The sequence below is a fragment of the Durio zibethinus genome, chromosome 27 (genome assembly GCF_047325235.1).
Source record: "Durio zibethinus cultivar Kanyao isolate XHJ-2024 chromosome 27, ASM4732523v1, whole genome shotgun sequence".
In the NCBI taxonomy this organism is placed as follows: domain Eukaryota; kingdom Viridiplantae; phylum Streptophyta; class Magnoliopsida; order Malvales; family Malvaceae; genus Durio; species Durio zibethinus.
In genome coordinates, this window is record NC_143188.1 from 16,058,139 (window position 1) to 16,081,977 (window position 23,839).

The window sequence follows — 23,839 nt, forward strand, 5'->3', positions numbered from 1 at the left end:
TTTTCAAATCAAAGCATTTTAATTTTTAAGCCACACCATTGCCAAATTATAATTTTAGTAGACTGACAATTTATGTATAGCTATCGTTTGTTTTATTTTTAAGTAAAAAAAATTATCGTGTTATTATTTGCCTATTAAATATAATATAATTTTTAAATTTTGTCTAACACATAAATTTTATTAAAATATTAAATCTTATTATTTTCATATAATTATGTCTCTTGTCATGACTTGACTGTATTTTATGTTAATCGTCGTCTTATCATAATCCATCTTTTATTTGAACTTGAGATCGATAATGTGATAACATAGGTTTATTTGTGCATTAATTACAAGAAATGAAATTTTAGATTAAGGTGAAATTAATATATTTAAAAATAAATCACAAAATATATAGATGTAAGTAATAAAGAATAATAAAAAATTATTTTTAATAAAAATAAATGATGTAAAAAAATTTAAAATTATTATTTAATATGATTCTATTTTTGATTTTATATATAAACGATCCATAATTATAAAATATAAAATTTAATTTATTGTTATTTGTCATTTTCCTATTTTTTTTGTATATCATTAAAATTACTCAAAAAAAAAAAAATCAGCCACTAAGATTTCCGTCACACCATTTTGACAAAAAAATAAACTTAATTTTGTGAAAAAGAAAAGTTACTTGAGAGGTCTCAGAAGACAGAACCAGAGCACTTGGTTTCAGACAGCTGAACAGATTTGGAGACAGTTTCTGACCAACCAATTCCAAAGGAACCTGCAAAAATATATGCACCCAAATTCTTCATCTTTTGTTAGCTTCAAAATCATGGAAGACAGCAGATTCAGGAGCACAAATAGTTTAACTAAAATCTCAATAAAAAGCTTTTTAATATAAAAATTAATCATGTTTCTTTATGTCAAAGCATTCAACAATGAATACGACTATATACATCTTACAGGAAACTATAAATTCTTGAATGTGGATCATGTATACATTCTATGTCCTATGGTACAACATTTTGAAGTACATTAATGCCTTAAATTATCATCTTGAATTCTGGCAATGTTGTCATTAAATCCCATTCAGGAGCTTCTCAGAAATGTGGATTTAGTCTTCAAGGGGATACCATGTTCTCTTGAAAAATCATACCAGACACCAGAAAAAATGTACCTTAAAATGTATTAGCATACAACTCAGCTGTGTCAGATTATTTCATAGCAGGGGCCTTGAGCTTGCATGCAGTCTGCTCGGGCCCAAATATGAGACATAACTTTGGTGATTCCAGCATTCAAGCAACAGATTCTTTCGCATCAAAAGTAGCCAAGGGACATTCCAGCAGGTAATTCCAAAGATCAATTTGTTAATTTAATCCACAAAATCACATATAAAACATGGCACCAGTTAGGACACGATTACTGAATCCTTCTGCTGCCTTGGCATCAAAATGACCAATTGCAGCTTGCCAAGCTGGCAAAGTTTAATAGGATTTGTGTATACCGAGACCTTGGCCTCCTTATCACTTAATAAAAGGACATGAGCAATGCTGAAAGACTCACCTTTTTCAGCAGCAAATTGCCACTCTCTTGTTGATATATTGAACCAGTCTTTCCTTGCAGATTTGGTGGCTTTAACTTCAATGTATTCAATATGACCTTCATCATTTACCACTAAATCATAGGGTAACCCAGTTTCATTATCCTTATTGACCCACGTGACTGTCTTACCCAAGGTGCCAGTAAAGTATTTGAAAGCAGCGAGCTCACCCAGTTTCCCAGTTAGCAAAGCTTGTGCTGCACTGGGTGTGCCAGTATGAAGCTGATCTCTCCGGCTAAATTCAGATGAAACAAATCCGGTATTAAGCTGATTTCTCTCGCTAAATTCAAATGAAACCAGCTGACGGTTATCCGACACTAGACTTAAATCAACGGGATCAAATGCGATTCTCACAACGGACTCAGCTGGATTGCAAGTGTTGCCATGATGGCGATCCATACTTCCAGAGTCAGGCAAAATTAGAACTGTTGAGGTTGTTGCAATATTTTCTCCCATGGACATATTGGTGTCCATCTCAACTGGAACATCACTGCAGGTATGTGAATCAATGTGCTCAGAACCATTATCCGTGTGCTTTTCTGAGCCATCATTAGGTTGTGAGATAGGTGCATGTCTCTTACTGAGACCAGGTGCCGTTTTCCAATCCACAGGTGGCCAGTTTGAGTAGATCCCTGTTTTTTTCTTGGATTTTGAAGTGGATTGCTCATTTTCTGCTGTTGTGGCAGAATTGGTCCCAAGAGATTCATTATTCTCCAACTCGTAAGGTGCAGAAGAAAGGGACCAAACAGGTTCTTCATCAGGAAGTTTTGGCACCTTTTGGCTGTTCAAGATAAAAAACTGTGTCTGTTCTTCATTAGAACCAGATTTTGCCATAGTTGTGACCATGTGAAGGAAATTTGCCAAGTGCAAATCAGGAGTTCCATCAAAAAACAAACGAGAAAACTCCATATATAAGGCATGAGAATCTGATTCAGGAGTGGCGTACAAAATATTATCCTGTAAAAAAAAAAAAGTTTTAATATTTACTATATAAATGGAGATAATACCTATATCCCCATGTAATCAGAAATCCCAATATAGCCTGACTACTGAAATTTACTCATTTATTTTATAAACATTACGGAACTAAAAGATGTTAATGAATGGACAAATTAGATATTTCACAATTTAATTTATCCCATAAGAAAACTAGAGTGTAGACATAACTACTCATTGATTATGCTACAGATAAGCAATTTTATAACCGAAGAGAGGGAGATACCATGTTGTGCCGTGCATTTGCATTATGCATGTTAACACATGACATGTAGCAAGCCCAGATGAGCAAAATAAAATAATACCTTTAGACTTTAGCATTACAGTTAGCGTCAATGCTACTTCCATGTGCAGTGCCAAATTTCAAGTTCTTATACATTTAAAAAAGAAGATAATTTATCCAATAAAAAGGTTTAAGAATAAAACAATAAAAACAGCATGGACTACACACAAATTTCATTATCAGTTATGCAAGGAATTTGATTTCGGTAGGCTCTATAGATCACATAAACAAAAAATCCACTCCATACCTGTAGAAGACAGCTGCATTCAAACTGCTTATTGGAAACAATGCCACAGCTCTTTATAACATTCCTGTAGTACAGCTTATCAACGACAACAATTTGTAAATGATTTATATTCTCAAATCCAGATTGCTTGTGTTGAAAATAACTATCGGGATGAACACTATATAAGTAGCGTTGTGCAAAAGGAAGAGCCCAGTTCATGAGGGAAGCTTTGAATCTACAATCTGCTCGCCCATCACAAATTGCTTCACGAGTAACAACCTATGTAAAAGCAAACACATGAGGGGTGGACAAAGGCAGTATACATACCGAAGGTCAATTTTCAGCATGGATACAAAGGTAACTGCCCTTGAAGTGATATTACTACTGACTTCTAACTTTCCAGTAATAACCTGCGCTAACTCCTTATTTTCCAATTAATGATGGTTTTAAGTAACTAGATGTGTCTCTGGCCATATTTGGGTTTACTGATATTAATTTAGCATCTAAAGGTTCATAAGTAACCACGAATAATCCTCTGTATTAATAAGAATACATTGGAGAAAAAAGAAAGGGCATAGACAAATAAACAAAAACCATAGTAGATCACAACAAAACTGCATTAGTTGAAGAAAATCATAACTTTTGAACTTTAAAAAACTTAAGAAAGGAGTATGCCAACTATGCAAATGCCAGCATGTACTACAAATTGAATGAAGTTCATCGTTATCAGCATGAATGAAATGTTGATCTATGGTGAAGCTTCCATGGGTTCAATCAGACACATCAACAAACTTATAAAAAGGTGTATCCAAAAGGGAAAAAAAATTCTAATAATATTTAGAATGAAATCACAAGAATTCCAAATATACCAAGAAAAAATTTCAGATGAATTGTTTTTAAAAACAAAAAGTGAAACAGACAAAATGCTAAAGCCATATGATTGAGTTTCTGGATGCTTAAATGGTACAAATTTCAACATCCTAACTACTTGCTTCTTACCTCAGAAAGAACAGGAATCCCAAAGGTACGCATTAGAACAGACACTTTAGTCTGAAGTAACTCTTTCTCATTATCATTGAGAGTGCCAAAGTACAGAAAATCAATATTATCCAGGTGCTTAAACCTCTTCCTTAATTTCTCATCATCACACCAGCACACTAAACCAAAAGAAGGGTGCAAGGAAACCCACTTATCTAGTACAGTAGGCAGCAAAGTATACTCTGATTTATTAAGACATTCTTTCATGTGACTGATATCTTCAGTACTCAGTAATCCAGACTTCAGTTCATCAGCCCACTTCAGAAAGACTTGGAAAACCTAACCATGAAAGAAATATATTAGATTATAGCATGGCTCCAGTGAGGGACAAGATAAACTCTGTTAAGTTTGGTCACTTACAGCATTAGCAGCTTGTGAAGGTAAAGTAAGTGCTGATAACTGTAGCAAAATATCCAGGTAACCACAGAAAGAAGGTTTCTCAGGCACTTGGCATTCATTAACAAAAAAGTCATGGAGACCTGGATAAACATTGGACAATGTTCTCTTTAAGGGGCGCTGGTTCTCAACAAATACACCAGACTGAGAATGATTATACATTTGGTCCATGGTTCCAGTTGAATCATGCCAATTCACTTCTTTAGAAGACAAGAATATGCCAGATACCAAATCGTCAGGCTTCGAAGCTAACTTGTATGGAACAAATATAGAGGATGCTGAATGGAATTCCACAGACATTTTCTGACTTGAATTATGCACTTCATTCCAAATAAATGTGTATAGTCTGGACATTTGTGCTATGCTGGCATGCAAATAAGTGAATTGAATTCAAATGAGAATTGGTAAATGGAAAATCAAACAGTTGGAGACACAGAACAAAATAAAAAAAGTAAAATGCAAATACAATAAATGTTCACAGCCCTACATTAATAGCATGAGAAAAGTGATTTATGTTACCATAAAGAAAATTCTTTACAATTGTGAATCATATCACAACAGTCAGCAACAAATTTCTGAAACAGGGAAAAACTAATTGTGCAACCGAAAGAGAAAACAAAAAGAAATCAGTTTCTTTCCCTGAAAGAAACAAACATTTACACAAAAACAAAAATATTTCCTAAACAAGAAAAAATTTGCAAATGAAAACTTCTAATCCTTTCCCAAGGTTACCTAAACAAAATTTAAAGACAGCTGTATCTGTGAAGGTTTTCCTCTCACTTTTCAGCTTTACAAGACTTGTAAAAATCAGGGATTATCATTTTGAGAAAATTAGTACATCAATTAAAAGAAACTAATGGATATCTTCTGATTATGCTAGAATTAAAAGAAGAAAAACTATATTCCCAACAATTAGTAGCATCATAACTTACAGCTCTGTAATGCCACCAATTGGTTAGATGTTCAGGGATCAGTGAAACATCATCCACCATCCAACCATAAACATATAAATTTATAAATCTAGAAAATTCCATGACACTTTAGATGTCTTGGAAGTAGCCAAACTTCTTTCATCAAACAATATGCATCCATAACAAAGACTCAAACCTAGCAGAATGGCAGTAATACCTGGCCGTGAAAGAGCTCTCAGATCTCCATAATTTTAGAACCTTGAGAACATCATCAAGGGTAACTTCAGTTTTAAAACCAATATCCTTTACTAACTTTCCACTTCTCACCTAAAAAGAAGCACAGAACATTAAACTCAAAGTTAGCAAAATTATTATGTTGAAGGGAAAAAGTAAAGTTTCAAACTGTTAAAACTCTAAAAATTAATTTGAATAATTTTAAAATTTAGGTCATCTGTTTGCATTATGAAGAGACCAAAATTTACTTACTATGCCATAGAAAGCAAAACAAACAAGGACATTGAGTCGCCTCTTTGTTTTCTTGGCTCATTCTATGAAAATTTTCACATTAAATATCAATTCAAGAAAAAGGTGGATATCATGCTTTGAACTGCCTGCTTAAAAATTCTAACTTTTTTTCCACATTACACTCACAACCTCCAGAACTCTCAGAGAAAGATTCAATGAGAAGAAACAATTTCATGACATCATCAAATTATAATATCAGTATCAAACAAACCTTTGGAACAGCATATGGAGCAAATGCACCTAGGATTGAACGCACTGGATCACAGTCATGGAACAACTCTTCTGGATAGTAAAGCTTATCATCCATGCTAGAAACCACCCACTGGATATCACAGATCTTGCACAAAAATGAGGATCTGAAGGGTCTAACACCACCACCACATTTAGAATTGCAGCAACCGGAAGCTTTTTCACTAAAACAATCATCCCAAAGTTCATCAAGAACCTCCAACAAGTACTTACAGCCTTCATGATTGCCACTTGTGGACAATATGGATAACAACTGAACTAACTCATAAGATTCCCAATCCTTAAAAACTGATCCAGGAGAAATTAAGTCCCAATCTGACAAATTCTGAAGAACAGTATGAGATATATCAGCAAAGCTTTTATCAAGTTGTACCACTTGCACAAAATCTGTGACACCAATTTCCAGGAAAAATTCCCTCCACTTCTTAAGTCCAGATGAGAGCAATCTGGAAGCAGGATGCTTCAAATATGTGATATCAACCTCATGCCATTTCAGATCCATATCATTAATCAATCTATTTATATTGACAGGGCTATCGAATTCTTTGCTAAAATGAACTGCTACTTCAAATGGTCTTTTAAAGCCATAATTTGTTAATATAAAAGCTTTATTTCGCAACTCTGAGATAATGTAATCCCTCTCAACACGACAACCTGGACAGCTAGATTGTAAGTGAATCATCACAAAGCAGAGGTAATCTATCGTCAAATTCTTGTCTCTAATTTTGATTTTTTCATCAGATAGATCTGGCAAAATATGTACCCTTATGATTTCATGCGCAGAGAGCTGTTGAACACCAATATTATGAAGCACACTAGTAATGTTTCCGACTAGAGTTGTATCTACGTGTGAGATACTGACAGCAGATGCAGAAAAAAGGGCAGGACTGACAAACCGAAGTTTAGCATATAATGTAGGAAAAGCTTCAAGTCCAAGCTCCCCTTCAAACCCAATGTTAATGGCATCAGAATATAACCAAATTGTACCTTCGCAAACAGAGCTGAAGGTACCATCAGAAAGAGGAATAAATGGAATTTTTCTAAGATTATCTATGAGGACTGTTTCTATTTCACAATTCATTGAGGCCTGTCCAGAAGAATGGAATGAGATTGTATAAAACTCATTCAACCAAGACGATATCCAAGCTAGGCCCATCGGTTTAAGGCCATTTTCTCTTTGACACAAAGAGGATATAATTTGGACTAGAACTTTGGGACCATAGTCCTGTATACCTAATGCCCTTGCCAATGCATCAGAGAAAATTATATCCTTGTCCAAATAACCAAGTCCAAGGTGCTCACGGAGCAAGGGATCAGGAAAAAGCTGACAAGCTGATTCAGTCCAGCCTCTTAGAACTTTGCAGGGTGGTACCCACTGATTTTTGTCTCCTTCCAAAATTAAGCAGTTTGACATTCTTAACTTAGAAATGATCATTCGAGGAAGGCTAGAAAAAAATCCATGCACTTCCCCAACAAGTGGAACAAAGCTCATGTAAACTGTAACAGCTTTTCCAGGATTTTCCCGGAAACAAGGGAGAGAACAAAATGATCTCTCTGCAGAAACAAACAAACTGGGATACTCTGACAATAACCACTGGTTCCAGGGGCTATCTACATCAACTTCCTCTCTAGATGAAGGAAGAACAAAATCACCTTGAAGAATAAATTTCAGACCATATGTCCTCAAAGGAAGAAAAGCAAAAACAGGTTGTTGGTCCAGAAATGGTATGTAACAGCCACTATCAGACTCCTGCAGTGTAAATGCTATAGAAATTTCTGTTATTTGCACATCACGATGAATAATATCTGCCTGCAATTTCTGGGATGCTACAAACCATGTCATGTTATCTGTCCCACATGAAACCTTTACAATACCATTTCCCACAATTTCTTTTCTCATAACAACAAATGAATTATTGAGCATGTTCCGTAACACAATGCACTGAAGCCTGTGGAGAAAGAGTAGTAGGGAAGGATGAAGATCTGCAAACATGGAGACAATATTGTTCATATCATTTCCTTTAGATGTAACTGATCGGAAAGGAAGTATAATGCAAGTGTTCCAACACTTATTATCCAGCTGATTAGTATCTCCACTCAACAACATTTTAAAAGAGTCGACATTACAAGGAGGTAGTAGAGTTGGCAAAACAAAACCTATCTGACCATCACTTATATCAAACTTGACATGAAACCCATTCGAATGAATCTCAGGAGCATCTGTAACCTGCAAAATCACCCAAATAAAAAAAAATTAAAAAAAAACCTCATTGAAGCCATTCATTAATACAATCACCATGTAAGTACCTTTCAATTGAGATTCTTGTATCAAACAGTGCAAGAAAGGGTTTCAAGCGAGTAGTAGATTGGCATACTAAACACAATGATTTAATGGAAGAAGAAAATGCAATTCAAATCTAATAACCCTATTAAAAACGCAAGAAAATGTCTGGCTTGAGCAGATAAACTGGTAAACTTAAACCGCACATAAGGAAAAAGGGTGGCTTCACATCCATTGAGGACAATGCAAAAACCATAGTTCAAGTAGTTTGGACGTATAAAGAGAAGACTTACTAATTCCCCCTGAGAAAATGTAACTGAATGGAGGATAGTCATATCAAATGAAGGAGAGAAACACCAAATAAGAAATGAATGGAAACTATTAAAGAAGACCTCAATTTGAGTAAGCTTCCTACATATATGGTGTGGCATGATGCGCAGTGATGCAGATTGATCCATATAATCAAATAGGTTTAGTCTGTTGTTGTATTTGGAAACCATTTTTAGGCTACTCAAATTATCGGGTAAGTGTCAACGGTGGATAGAATTAACATAAGGGGACGAATAATCAACAAAGCAGGTATCGGTTAATATAGAGCAGAGCAAAAGAGGAATAGTAACTAATAAGTTTGATATATTAGACAAGGGCTAATGGAGTGCAAATTTCTTCCTATTGATACAATTATTATACTACCAAAATAAAGTCCTTTTTTTTTATTTCCTCTTGAGGACTTTTATGCATTCTCATAGGAATAGCAATGTTGGCAAAATACCAAAAACTTCACACCGAACCTTCTGGCTTCAAAGAAAAGACACTAAGCAAATCACAATTTTGCTTGGCCATGCCACCAGAAAGTTCAAGTCCAAAATAAAACTATTACTCACAGGAAATTAACACCTTTACTAACAAATGGCAACTATAACTTCATGTAATGTATTATCTATCAAATGAAACAACACCTAACATCTACCATTAAGAAAGTTAAACAATAAAGGGCTCCTTTGGAAGTGCTGTGGCAACAATTCCCAACCGTGCTTCCAAATGCAGTGTCAGCAAATAATTTATCAGCACAACAAATGGTATATTCAACCTTAATGCAGGAAGAAAATCATTATGTCCATAACCATCTACTTCCAATCTAGTGGCCATTTTTAGATTTTGAAGAATGAAGTAACTGAAATTATGGCCATAAAGAAAATTACATTCTACTTTTGGATATGAAAGACAAAAATGGACAAGATTAATTCTGAAAGAAGCATAAAGTTTTGCTGTTTAAAGAAGCTAGGTGCTAAACATTGATTTTAACAAAAGCATAGGAACCGCAATATTAGTCATGTTTAACACCTATTGCTATCTATCCTCTTCACCCTACTGTTGCTCAATGGACCATTTAACTCTTATTCATACACCTTTAGATGTCTTTTACTCTAGATACGGAAGCAAGGTAACATATTACTTGAACAGGATATATCAAAGAACAAAAGATAACATAAAATAAAAAACTGAAAAATAAGTTTTTGTACCCGAAACACAGATTTGAAGCCAATGCCCTTCTTCCCTATGTAACCAGAATATCCTTTTTTTGTCGAGCTTCCAACATCACAAAGTGCTCTGATATTCTGAGCAGAAAAGCCTTGTTCATTATTTAAAACAATTATACCCGACTCTTGAAGAATAAAAGTTAGAGTTGGTTCCACATTGTCAGAATAGACATTATCATCAGCATTTTGAACCTGAATAAACACGAAGTTAGTTAGAGCAGTTAAACGCTTCACCATTTAGTGGCAGCAGTTCAGCAAAATTTAATACTCCCTCTATCTCATAATAAGAGTCACAATAAAAAGTCAAATTATCTAACTTCCAGCAACACCCTTCAATAATTTTTACCAACTTGGGGCAAAGAAAACCAAAAAACTACCCTAGTTAGGATAGAAAAAGTGTCAACTATAATTAGTATGTGTTCTAACGCTTCCTAAACTTTTTCAAAGAGAACAGTTATAGTAGGATGGAGTTCCAAAATCAAGCATACAAACATTGCATTTACTAATATACTAAACATCACATGGCATACAAAAAATTACCAAGCACCCTTTAAAAAAAAAAAAAGAAAAAGAAAGGATAAAGAACCAAGCAAATTTTGCAAGTTCAACAACCTTAAGTATTGAAAAACATTCACAAAAATATGATGATGCTCCAGTGGGCCAACAGTAACAGTAAGGAAGATCACAGGAGGAATGTGCACAAGTTAATCAACCAAGGGAAAAAGAAAAACCGCCTTTCCATCTAAAAAACACAAAAAACAACTTCCTTGGTTGGCCTCATGGAACTTATCAACAAAGACCTTCAGGAAAACAGATACGTCAGATGAAATATCTGAACATAAATTTGTCTTCTAAGCAACTATGGAGAAGAATTGTTCTTTCGTTGTAATTTAGAAATTAAGTTTCACAACCAACTGCGAGCCAAAAACTTAATCCATTTAAGCAACATTTGTGCAGTCCTACCAAGCACAATTAAAAACGAAAATTAGACTTACAAGCTCTAGAAGAAAATGCGAGTCCTGAGAGTATAACTCCTGAGAAAGACAATGGAGTGCTCTCCCCAAGCGAGCATGTTGCTTTTTCAACATGCTACTCTCCACATCTGAAAGATTTGGATCCAGACCAAACTCATCTCGCCTGATTGACTCAATAACCAAGGATGCATCTGCCTGTTCATCAACTTCAGATGGTTGTTCTCTGTTCTTGATGCCCAATCTCTCAGCAGAAATTTCTTCATCACTAATCATGTCACAAACTTTGGGTTGCTTGTCTGTCCTATCAGATGCCATTATTTCTTTCCCAGCATAGGAAAGCCTATCTATTGCATTTTGCATATAGTTTGACCTTGTTTTTATCTCAGATGTACCAGTTTTCATCCCTAATCCCTCATAGGAAAGAAGCATGTCATTCATATCAATGGAACAAAATAAGTGGTAATCCTGTATCCACTCCACAATGCCAAGTGAAAAGCCCATTTCATGTAGCATAACACGCTGTCTCAGTTCATTGCATTCACTCAAAATAGCTGAAGGGCAATCTTTAATCACTGGTCGCATCCCATGAAGTAATATGTCAGCTGCACAACTACGAAATTCTGAAGGTAGATAACATAGACAATCAAGGAAAAATCTCGAAGCATGAGATGCAGCTTTCTTCATTTTGATCAAGTTCATTTGTAATCCACTACCCAAATTGTCAATAGAAACATCTTCCAGCAATTTTGGCCCAAATAATGCTTTTCTATTCATGATAAAATTCTGATCATCAGCTACTTCAATTTTCTCAATATGGTTCTTTGAAAGGACTTCAAAAGCCATGTGTGCATGGCGCTTTAGAAGGGCTAAAGGAAGGTGCTTCATTCCCCCAGTTAGAGAACACAAAGACAGCAGCTTCAAAGCTGTTTCAAAGGCAGATCCCTTAAGAGCAGCTTCCAAAAATGAATCCATAGTGGCTGAATGATCAATCCGAATAACTTTACCATCCTTAGTCACCAAGCACAACAACTCTTTTGCACTAACTTCATTCAACAACCACAATGTAAGGGAACCAAGAGAAGGAGAAAATAAAACATCCCAGTGTGACCATGAATTTAAATCTGACAACATTGGGGCCCTAAGCAAAACAGCCATTGCATCCTTTGAAGCAACTGATTTAACCATACTAACATTTTCTGATGAATAGTTCTCATCATAGACCGATGAATCACCATTATGGCACATTCCCAGCAATGATGCTGAAAATATGACACATTTGGAACTTATATCATTCTTAGACTTCTCCACGACTTCTAGAAAATCTTCCATAGAACCATTTTCCTTAACTTTGAAATTAAATAAAGGAAATTGCTTCATGAGCAGTGCATTAATAACCTCCTTGGTAATAATTTGATTGTCCTGTAAATTGTATGAAGCTTGAGATATGAAAACAATCAACAGATGCTGGAGAATGCAAACCTCCAAAGGAGACTTTTCGCATATTTCAGCAGCCAAGAGTTTCTGCAATTCAATAGGTAATAAAGAAGCATGTCTTTCTAGAAACATTAAGAACTCCCCATGACCAAGGGACTTGAAGTCTTTAACATAAAATTGCCCAGCCAACCAAGACTCACAGTTAAACAGCTTCCTCAGCAAAATTAACCTTTGCTCTTTAAGTGATTTACCACCATGAATTTCATGATTAAGCTCAAAATAAGCAATAATTTTCTTGATAACATCTTCCTTTGTCACACCTGTGAATAGAGTAAACTGAGTCAGTTACATCAAATTAAGCGACTGATACATTTCTAAAGAGAAGGACCAAAAAACTGAGGAATAATAAATGCAACAAACTATTTTTGTATAAAAACAAGTGGTTGTAAAAATGATAACACATTTGAGTACCATATGATGCTTGCATCATAATGGTACAACTCATACACACACAAACTAAACCTTGGCAGGTCAAATGAAAGTTATGCAGAGGGAGAAACCTTGCAATTTTTGGGGATTGATCATCTGGTTATTTCATTCTCTCTTAATAAGCCACATCAATAATTTGGTATTTACTCTACAAATTACCCACAAAAAAATGGCACAAAGCTTTAATCCTCCCCAAGTTCCATGTCTCCAAAACTTCCTTTTATTTATGTAACAAACCAACCAATCAACCCAGAATCAACCATGCTACCCTAACAAATTAAATACAGGTGACCACAAAATCTCAAGCTATAAACAATGATTCACTGAAGCTGGTTACAGCATTCTTACAGAAGCAAAACTGACAATTAGAAGAAGAAAAGGGAATCCACAATGCTACTGAAGAGTTTCCCAACCCACAGGCACCAAGATCAAAACCAGGCTCTGATGCCAACTGTCACGCTTGACGTGGCCACCACCCGATTATTTATCGGCAGTCTACCCTGCCTACTCTGTTGAGCACTCAGCATAATCACTTACCCTGCCTACTACTCTCTGAGTGCTTGGCATAACAAGATACCCATCCAACTTGGTCGGGTGCTTGGCATAAAGAGCACTTGGAATAGAATAAAGTTATGTGGGCAATAGAGGGTACCTATCAGAGCACTCCCACACTAAGAAGCCCTGGGGGAAGAGCCATGCTTTGCCACTGTTAACATACCAGAGTTCCCAGGGATAAGGGTCATTCCTTTGCTCTGATAACACTTGATGTAGAACAAATACTCCAGAATAACAATATTCAATAATTCTTAATATCAAAGTTGTTCAACAATCAAAATCTAACCTCCAAACATAATAAAACCTATAAATAAGCTTCTTTATCCTGGTATTAAGCCCATGGGAAAATAAAGCCCACCTAACCCAAATAAAGAGTAATACAAATAAACCAAACAAACAGGTCCACTAGAAAATTAAATCCTACTCCCTAAATTTACGTCTAGAATAGAAATTCTTTGAAAACAAGCCTGTTCTCATCAGCTACTATCTAAACAAGGAAAGAGATGATATAATGAACTCTAATAAACATCAAACTACAAGAAAACATCTGAAGGCATAGATTTACTAATCCTAATTTGAGTATGATTCCCAAAACTTATCTTTTAGAATAAGATCCAACCCAAAAAAAAAAAAAAAAATCAAAAAGAGCCAATAATTACATATACAATCCAATCATCAATTATGCCCATTTCTAGAAAATGAAAATCATTAAATACTGCTACCAAAAAAAAAAGTTATAAATAATGATAATGACTCAAGAATCACCAAGGAACTCATCCACCCAGCCCAATCCACAGACAAACACAAACAAAAAGGACCACTTTTCAGAAGAAATCATGGAGAAAAAAATTCTTGAACTATTTAATCATATTTCATAAAGAAGGAAGAAATTAAAACCGTGAAAGCATACTAGAATTTTTTCACAATAGCATCAGTAGAGCAAATACTACTTACAATGTACGTGTGTGGGGATCGATGCATCCTTCTCACTTGGTTCAACTTCAATGCTCTCATGTTCAGAATAATTATCAGATGTGTTAGTTAATTCAAATTGTCTGACAGCTTGAATAGTATCATAGATGCTATCCCACATTCCTTTTCTGATAGATGTCACCTGTAATAGTGAAAAAAAAGTTCTATCATAATTCTAGGTCTCAAAATGACTTGTCAATAAGTATACCTAACAGTAGGAATCCACAAATAGACTTAAAAGCCAGTGCTGTCTTTGGAACACTGAAGGTGCTAGGACAGTTGTATCTCCTAAGAAGCAAGGCAAAAAGAAGGGACTCACCCAAGGTAGCATTTGGTATGGGGTGATCTTTCTAAAATTGATAGTGATCTAGTCACTGTGATTAGATTATTGTGCTTAATAGTAACTTGGTAATCCTACATGGCAGTGATCTTAGATCACTGAGATTAGATCATTGCCATGCGGGATTTGAATCCCATCAAAATGGTGGGAAAGTTTTCACCAAGGGAGAGTGATCTTCAAAAATCATTTTAGGACAAATTTAACCTCGAAGTGATGCCTGCCAAGATATATTTCTCTCCTAAATTTTAGCTTTTATAAGCAAATCTCCACTTTTTAATCACTTTGTCAAAGACAACTTATGTGACCCTTATATGTGAACATGTCGATAACTTTGAATTATAGTGATCAGAACTGGTTCATATCAATAAAAATTGAAATTGTTGCCTTTTTTAAATAACCTAATTATAATAAGGTTATTTTGGGTGTTTTATATTTCGAGGTCTTTTTTCTATACAATACCAAATTACAGTGATTTAAGATCACCAGTGATTTATAATATTGCACCAAACATGGTAATCTAAGATGGTTAGTGATCAAATGACCTAGGTGATCTAACGACCTTGGTAATTAGATCACTACAGTGGTCTTAAAAGTGATAGGAAACACTACCAAAGTGAATATATCATAAATACAACCCGTATCAAAAGCAAGGAACCTAAGAAATTGGTTTATATAAGAAAAACCTAAAGTATATACGTTTTAGAAAACTGACACAGTTCTATTAACTAATATATCATAAAGCTAAATCATTATCATAATTAACTAAAAGTCCCCACCCAATTAAACTCTAGCTACGAGGTCCCTATCCTTCCACCTCCAACAAGAAGTTACATATGGACCAAGATTATCCTTTTCTTATTCTTGTAAGAAACACATATATTGACCTTGAAAATACAGCTCATTCAATTAAAGAAAAATGATGTCACTTAATTGAGGCACACTTTTATACCTTTTATGGTACAATCAAGATTATTACAGATCAATCCTAAGAGTTCTACCGAAACCCACTGCACCCTTACCACTTGAGCCTTCTTGTGCCTACTACATTTCAAGGTACACAACCTAGGCATTAAAGGTAAGTGTCTCAATAAAGGTGCCTCAACTGAAGGGGTTGAAGGAGCTTTTGCTTAGTTCTAATGCAACTTAGCACCTAGTTGAATGCCTCAACTGTACCAAAAAAAGAGATTTTGCCCAGGAAAAGGTAAAAACAGGAGTATGATTTATCATGTAATTGAAAGTAAACAATAGTATGCAATATGTGCATGCTCTTCAAGTTAACAAATGCAACAAAAAAAATAAAAATAAAAAGAATATAACTGTAAAGATGGGAGAATCTTTCACTAGATTCTGCAGCAATTTAGCAAACAACTTATCGTAACCAGTTCAGCTCAACAGACTTACAGCAACATTTAGTAACCCAATAAATGGATAAGAGGAAAGCATTGACTTCATTTTCTTCCTCTTTTGAGCTTTTGACTTGTAAAAGCAAAGCATTCTTTGCAGAACCTATGAATGAAAAAAGAAGTCCACAAAATCCATATCATATTACAGTGATTAAAACAAAAAGAAAAAACTCAATGTCCAGCCTCATGTGGGTAACATTCACAAAAAGACACAAGTACTCGTACTAATTGAAAATGCGGCTATCCTCAAACATGTACAGTGTAAAATCAAAAGATATGAAACTAAAATCGGAATTCAGTGTAAGTGTCAGATCTAAGTCTGTAACTCTTCCATTCTCTATGTTAATCAGAAATATGTGCAAGTGTTAATGTATGTACATATTGCTCTCTCTTTATATCTTCTACTTGTCTATGTTGATCAGAACTATGTGCAAGTGTCAATGCATGTATGTATCTATGTAACTCTCTACTACTATCTATGTGTGCATGTGACAGAAAGTAAAACAAATAAGAAGTAGACCAAGCTTGTCCCCCTCCCTCTCCTCTCCCTCTCACCATGTATGCACACATCAAATGCACGGCTAAGCTTTTCTACAAATCCTGTTTCAATTTAAAACTGTAACAATTACTCCCAATCAGTAAGTTTATACGAACAATTATATCATTTGAATATATTGTTGAAATCTTAACGTCCTGCATGCATAGAGGTGTTAGAGAGGAAGTAGTAAGGAAATACAAATAAGAAGTAGACAGAGCTTAAATCTATAATGACACTAAAGTTTGCAATTTACCAGATAATTTTCAAGAAATATTTTCTGAATGTTTGCACAGCTCCCTCCCTTCCACATCCCCCACGCCCCCTCTCCAATTTGTGCTACTTCCACATCTAAGCTATTAGGCATCCCATTTCAGTTAGAATTACAAAATCTACTCCCAATTATTAAAAATCCCGATCCTGAATTCATGTATTTCAATATATTTGAAATCCTAAGGTTATTTATTTAAGTGAAAGCAGTGAGGAAAGGTTCCATGTATTAGACGACCACTACGACGCAAGTCAATCAAACATAAAGGAGAGGTCATATAGAGGCCCTCTTCAAACAATCACATTGCTCATTCTTCAACATCAAAAAATCGCCCAAGTTAAGCTTCAAATTCATTTTAGCAATTCTTTGAGATCCACTCTCATGAGTTTTAAACCCTACCTATTACATATCCCTAAACCTACAATCCATAACTTTATAATCCTAGCCCACCATAAATCTGGGCAGATTCTTGTGAAATATTACAGATTCCACACGATGAGCCAACTAATTGCATTGGGATGGGAAAACAAAAATAAACCATTAATCTTTTTTGAAATATTGAACTAACCTCTGCCATGGTGTGCTCCCTACATGCCTCCTTCCAGGTTGTGATGAATGTCTTCATTGAGTTATCAGAGAGTGAAATATCAGCTTCATCTAAATTATTTAACTCTTTGGCCTCATTTCCACTTTCATTTGGAATAACATCTTGCTTGACCCCATCTCTTCTCCTCAACTTAGGTAGTCTAGAGATGGAAGGACTAGGAGTCTCAGTTTTTCTTTTCCTTTTGTATGGCCCACAACAGTCATTATGCCTTGAGCTACCAGTAGCGGGAGAAGGTTTATTCATTCCATCTTTCAACCCAAGCCTTGTCAACTCTTCTGTTGCAGAGGGGTAAGGACAACTACCAACCCGATCAGAGCTACTAATAACTTGTGATGGAAACTTGAAGTCATTGCCTTCATCATTGTCATTCCTTTCGTCTTCATGAGGAGAGTCATTGCTATCTTCCTCCTCTGAGCTTGATAAATCAAATCGTATATGCTTGCCACAAAAATCCTTGTGTACTGAGATAAATGACTCAACTTGCTGTGAAATGTTAATATAACGTTCTTTTAGCTTCAGTCCTTTTTGGCATTTCTTTACCTCAAAATCTTTTTCTCTCTCAGCCTTCTTAATAAAACTAGTATGCATCCTATGATCGCAACAGTAACAATTTCAATATAATATAATATCAGATTTGTTGTCAAATTAGGATGTGGTCACTGAATATATTGATTCCTTCAATTAGATACCAAACCTATACAAGTATGTATTACTACCAATCTAACACTATAAGAAGAAGCAATAGGCAGTCAAAAGTTGACTTCATAAGATAATGTGTTCACATGCACGGTGTCAATACCCAATTAAGCCTTAGAACCAAATTACAGGATATGAGATCGAAAGTCCAAAGAAACAAACCATGTAACATATCACCAAAAGGATATCATACAGAGAGTGACAAAAAAATCAACCATGTATTATATAACCAAATTATAGGACATCATATGGAAAGCGCAAAGAAAACAAACCATGTAAGTATGCAACACATAAATATATACCTTTTAATGCCAAAAGAAGAAACTTCGCAAAGTGTAATAGATTTCCTAGCCTATGATAATAAAAGGCCAATTCCATTACTGTTAAGGACTAATAGTTATAAATTATTTTATACTGTATTAATGAACGTTTTACCAGGTCATAATACCTACAATGTGCCTTTGAACCAACAACCAAGACATTGGAGGTTGTAATCTATAAGCAGTATATACTGATTTGTGACAAAACCACAAAACATCCCCGTAAAGCAAATACCAAAATCAAAATAAGCCATGTTTTGTAAAACAGTTTTATGTAGCCCTCGCAGCATTGGTTTCTATCAGTGCATGAGACTTTTCCTACTTAAAGTCAGTGGAAAGATATGGAATACATACTTCAAGCTCCGAATACGCACGCCAAGCTTTTCCTTGCTTGTGGTAGCTTGCTTGTCAGCAACAAAATCCAGAAATTCATCAATAAGAATTTCTTGACTTTTATGACTGTCCATGTATTCATGGAGGTGAGCAATTATGTCCTCACTTGTTATTTTACACACTTCCATGGTATTGATGTTTAGCGAAAAGTAACGCAAGACAAGAGGATGACGAAGCAAAGGGCCAAGCTCCAGCTTTTTAAATGTCCTAACACCCTCGTTCTCACATATTGCCATCTCCAATTCATACAACGTTGTAATCCTCCGTACTCCAACAAAACATTGAATAAATGCATTTACCTAAACAATAGACAGAGAAGAAGGTGAGAAATTAAAAAAAAAAAAAAGGAAATGAATGAAATAATCACTATGTTTCAAACTATAATTTGGTCTTTCATTTGGCATCCTAAATTGATATAAAATGGACAGTAGAAAATTTCAATTTGTCTGCAACAGGTGAAGAGCTCCTTTCAATGTGGCTAGAGAGATATGTAATCCCACAAGAGGAAAACCAACAAACTTTTTGTTATCAAAGTTAATAATTCCATGCAATTCCAACTTTCTGTAATAAAATACCTTCAACTCTCAGAATTTAAAAAATAAATCTTATTCTTCCCTTAAGGCTTTGGTTAAAAAAGAATCAAGTAGCAAAAACAGCAACCCTCATCTTCTAAAAAAATCTATAAACAACAATAAATCAAGCTTTTTTGAGCAAAAATTAACCCAAAAGAGAGAGAGAGAGAGAGGCATCCAATTGTCTCTAGTCTACCTCAAGGATTTCAACATCATATAGACACTAAATTGCTACAAAATATATCAACAGAAACAACCTAAGCCTTATATTCTATAACTCTGGAGTCGGCTATATGAAAGGCCAAAAAAGGAATCATGTTAGGCCCTTCTTTTGAATCTTCTTGCGTCAATCATTTCTAAAACAACCTTTTCATATCCTAAATTGCTAATATACAAAAATAAATAATCAGTGTACTGTAATTACCCTTCCTTCAATGGTCATTAGCTTTTTCAGAGATGGAATCCCGTGCATATCCAATCCCAACGAGCTCCATGAATCAGCCTGCAGCGCCACCAGGGCTGCCTCTGAAACTTTCCATGTCGTAACACTCTTCCCAGATGCAATAAGCTCACGCCAAGCCTGCTTCACCGCCTGGTCCGCTCTTTCCCAAACCTCCTTCGGGACTTGGCCAGAGGCGGCGATGCTTATCTGGTTCTGAGGCTGACTTTGGCTACTGCTGGGGCTATTGAATACCTGATGTTGTGGTTGTTGTTGGAAAGGGATGTTAGGGTTTTGGAAGAAGAAATTACTTGGGTTTTGTTGCAAAGGAAAGTTCGGTTGGATTGGGGTTGTAAGGGCTTGGAGGAATTGGAGAACGTTGGCGTCTTGGAGGGCAAGATTGGGATTTAGAGGTTCAGATGGTGGCTGAGATGGAGGACGGCCACCAGGGAGTCGGAAGGGACGGTGGCCATGGTGGCGACCGCTCATCTTCAATGCAGAGAAGAAAGTAGGGCTTAACGGAGGGTTTAATATTGTTGTCTTTGGGTATGCATTGGAGGCTTTATTTGGATTTTTCATATTTTCCTTTTTATATTTTTAATCAATTTCCTTTTTTTTTAATTTTTTATCATTTTTTTCATGGCAAAACAAAAAAAAAAAAATCCCTTTTTAGAGTTTATTAATTTATAGCTTTAAAAAATAAATATATATAATTGAGGATTGATGAAACGACAGTATAATTTTGCCTTCTGAGATTCCCAACTGAAAATAAATAGAAACCCTTTTGTAAGTCCCAAACGCCATTAGGTATACTCTTGACTGCTGCTACCCTCACCACCGTCACAGATTGGCAACTCGTTAGTGCGTTCATAATTCGATTTTAATTAAATTAAATGGTTGAATTTAATTAATTAATTAATTATTAAATTAATTTTAATCAATTAACAAAAATATTTTTAAAAAATTTATTTTTAATTAATTTGATTTGAAAATTGAATTAACTAAAATTTTAATTAAAATATAATATAATTCAAATATAAAATAAAAAATATATAAAATTAATTATTTTATTTTATAAGTTGTTAGAGTTTTTAACATAGTACTTTAATATTTAAATATTTTATTAGATAATTTTATTTAATTTATTTAAGATAACAAAAATTAAGAGTTTAAAATATATTTAATTTTAATGTATTTATTATTCGATTAATAAAAAAAATTAATATAATTAAATTTGATCGGTAAATTTTTAAAATTAATAAATTTGATTCAATTAATAAAAATAAAATAATATAATTTAGTTAGTTCGATTTTAGATAATTCGATTTGAAATTAACTAAATTAATTGAATGAACATCTCTAATTTTATTTAAATTTTTTTACTAAATATTTTATTATTTTAATTATAGATCTTGAGTTTCGCTTTATTATTTGCATTAAATTTGTCAGTTTTATTCAAATATGATGAATTAACACATAAATTTATTTATTATTCTTATTATTGTTTAGAAGGTTAACTTGATATTAAAGATGGATTTTTTTTTATTGATAGTGTATATTAAAAATATGACACGATACGATTAACACAATTATATATGAATAATACAATTATATATGATTAATTTATTTATTTGAACAAAAAATATCATTTAAATTAATATTTAAACAAAAAATTATTTAAAAATTAAATATTTATAATATATTTAAATACTTAAATAATATCATAAATACTATTATTAATTTATTTTTTAAATAAATTAAAATAATTTAATTTTTTTATATATTATAAATAATATTTATCTTAAACGTGTAATTACTATTTGATACAAATGCAACATAAATAATATATTATATCAACCATACTGATATGACTAAAACATAAAATATGATTACACTAAATTTATACATAATTTTTTTCATGTTATTTTTGTGTTATATCATCATATCGTGTGTAAAATTATCAGATTTATCTTGAATTGTTTCAAAGTATAATATATAAACCATGGTACCTGATCTTGTTAGTTTCTTTTTCCCTTTGATTGCTGAATGGAGTTTCTCGCTTCTAATGATCTTTTGACTCCTTGTTTTGATTTTGCATGTCGTTAAATACGTCAATCCCATTACCAAACTTTGTGTCATAAGAGCTTCAATAGAGGAGTACCAAAAAGTTTGGCCTGCAATAAGCATGGTTAGGAGCATCGGGAATTGCCCTCTGCTACTATTTAACTTGCTGGATCTTAGTGGTAAGTGCTGTAAATACGAAGCCAAATTGTCGTTTCAGTGATATTTTAGTTGCTTATTGGAAAGAAGATGCTTTTATTTAAGTCTTCTAAGCTCGAAGTTCATTGTTGCTAAACTACTTGGGTTTTGTTGCAAAGGAAAGTTTGGTTGGATTGGGGTTGTAAGGGCTTGGAGGAATTGGAGAACGTTGGGGTCTTGGAGCGCAAGATTGGGATTTAGAGGTTCAGATAGTGGCTGAGATGGAGGACGGCCGCCAGGGAGTCGGAAGGGACGGTGGCCATGGTGGCGACCGCGCATCTTCGAGGGAGAGAAGAAAGTAGGGCTTAACGGAGGGTTTAATATTGTTGTCTTTGGGTATGCATTGGAGGCTTTATTTGGATTTTTCATATTTTCCTTTTTATATTTTTAATCAATTTCTTCTTTTTTTTAATTTTTTTATCATTATTTTCATGGAAAAACAAAAAAAAAATTCCTTTTTAGAGTTTATTAATTTATATCTTTAAAAAATAAATATATATAATTCAGGATCGATGAAACGACAGTATAATTTTACGTTCTGAGATTCCCAACTGAAAATAAATAGAAACCCTTTTATAAGTCCCAAACGCCATTAGATGTACTCTTGACTGCTGCTACCGCCACCACCGTCACAGATTGGCAACTGGTTAGTGCGTTCATAATTTGATTTTAATTGAATTAAATGGTTGAATTTAATTAATTAATTAATTATTAAATTAATTTTAATCAATTAACAAAAATGATTTTTAAAAAAATTGATTTTTAATTAATTTGATTTGAAAATTGAATTAACTAAAATTTTAATTAAAATATAATATAATTCAAATAAAAAATAAAAAAAATATAAAATTAATTATTTTATTTTATAAATTGTTAGAGTTTTTAATATAATACTTTAATATTTAAATATTTTATTAAATAATTTTATTTAATTTGTTTAAGATAACAAAAATTAAGAGTTCAAAATAAATTTAATTTTAACGTATTTATTATTCGATTAATCAAAAAAATTAATATAATTAAATTTGATCGATAAATTTTTAAAATTAATAAATTCAATTCAATTAATAAAAATAAAATAATTTAATTTAATTAGTTTGATTTTAGATAATTCGTTTGAAATTAACTAAATTGATTGAATGAACATCTCTAATTTTATTTAAATTTTTTTACTAAATATTTTATTATTTTAATTCTAAATTTTGAGTTTCGCATTATTAGTTGCATTAAATTCATGAGTTTTATTCAAATACGTTGAATTAACACATAAATATAATAATAATTATTATTATTATTATTATTATTATTATTATTATTGTTTAGCAGGTTAACTTGAGATTAGAGATGGTTTTTTTTCTTTTTTATTGATAGTGTATATTGAAAATATGATACGATACGATTAACATAATTATATACGAATAATATAATTACACATGATTAATTTATTTATTTGAACAAAAAATATCATTTAAATTAATATTTAAACAAAAAATTATTTAAAAATTAAATATTTATAATCTATTTAAATACTAAAATAATATGATAAAAC

General features: G+C 33.4%; 1 protein-coding gene across 5 annotated transcripts; it reads right to left on the minus strand.

Annotated features, from left to right (window-relative positions):
• Positions 1-75: 75 nt before the first annotated feature.
• Positions 76-20,631, minus strand: NOV (Histidine kinase-, DNA gyrase B-, and HSP90-like ATPase family protein). 5 transcript variants are annotated; one of them, XM_022866895.2, is made up of 14 exons: positions 20,017-20,631; positions 18,982-19,319; positions 17,573-18,200; positions 16,197-16,301; positions 14,438-14,597; positions 11,027-12,759; positions 10,014-10,223; positions 6,172-8,436; positions 5,653-5,762; positions 4,489-4,888; positions 4,090-4,407; positions 3,112-3,369; positions 1,549-2,542; positions 76-766 (listed from the first exon to the last, which is right to left on the minus strand). In XM_022866895.2, exons 1-14 carry the CDS (start codon positions 20,608-20,610, stop codon positions 684-686), a joined length of 8,196 nt encoding a protein of 2,731 aa, XP_022722630.2. In that variant the 5' UTR covers positions 20,611-20,631; the 3' UTR covers positions 76-683. The 5 variants fall into 5 exon arrangements, with proteins under 5 accessions (XP_022722630.2, XP_022722629.2, XP_022722631.2 ...); XM_022866894.2 differs by lacking the exon at positions 76-766 and having other exon boundaries at positions 850-2,542; positions 20,017-20,623; XM_022866896.2 differs by lacking the exons at positions 76-766; positions 16,197-16,301 and having other exon boundaries at positions 850-2,542; positions 20,017-20,623.
• Between the last annotated feature and the right edge of the window lie 3,208 nt (positions 20,632-23,839).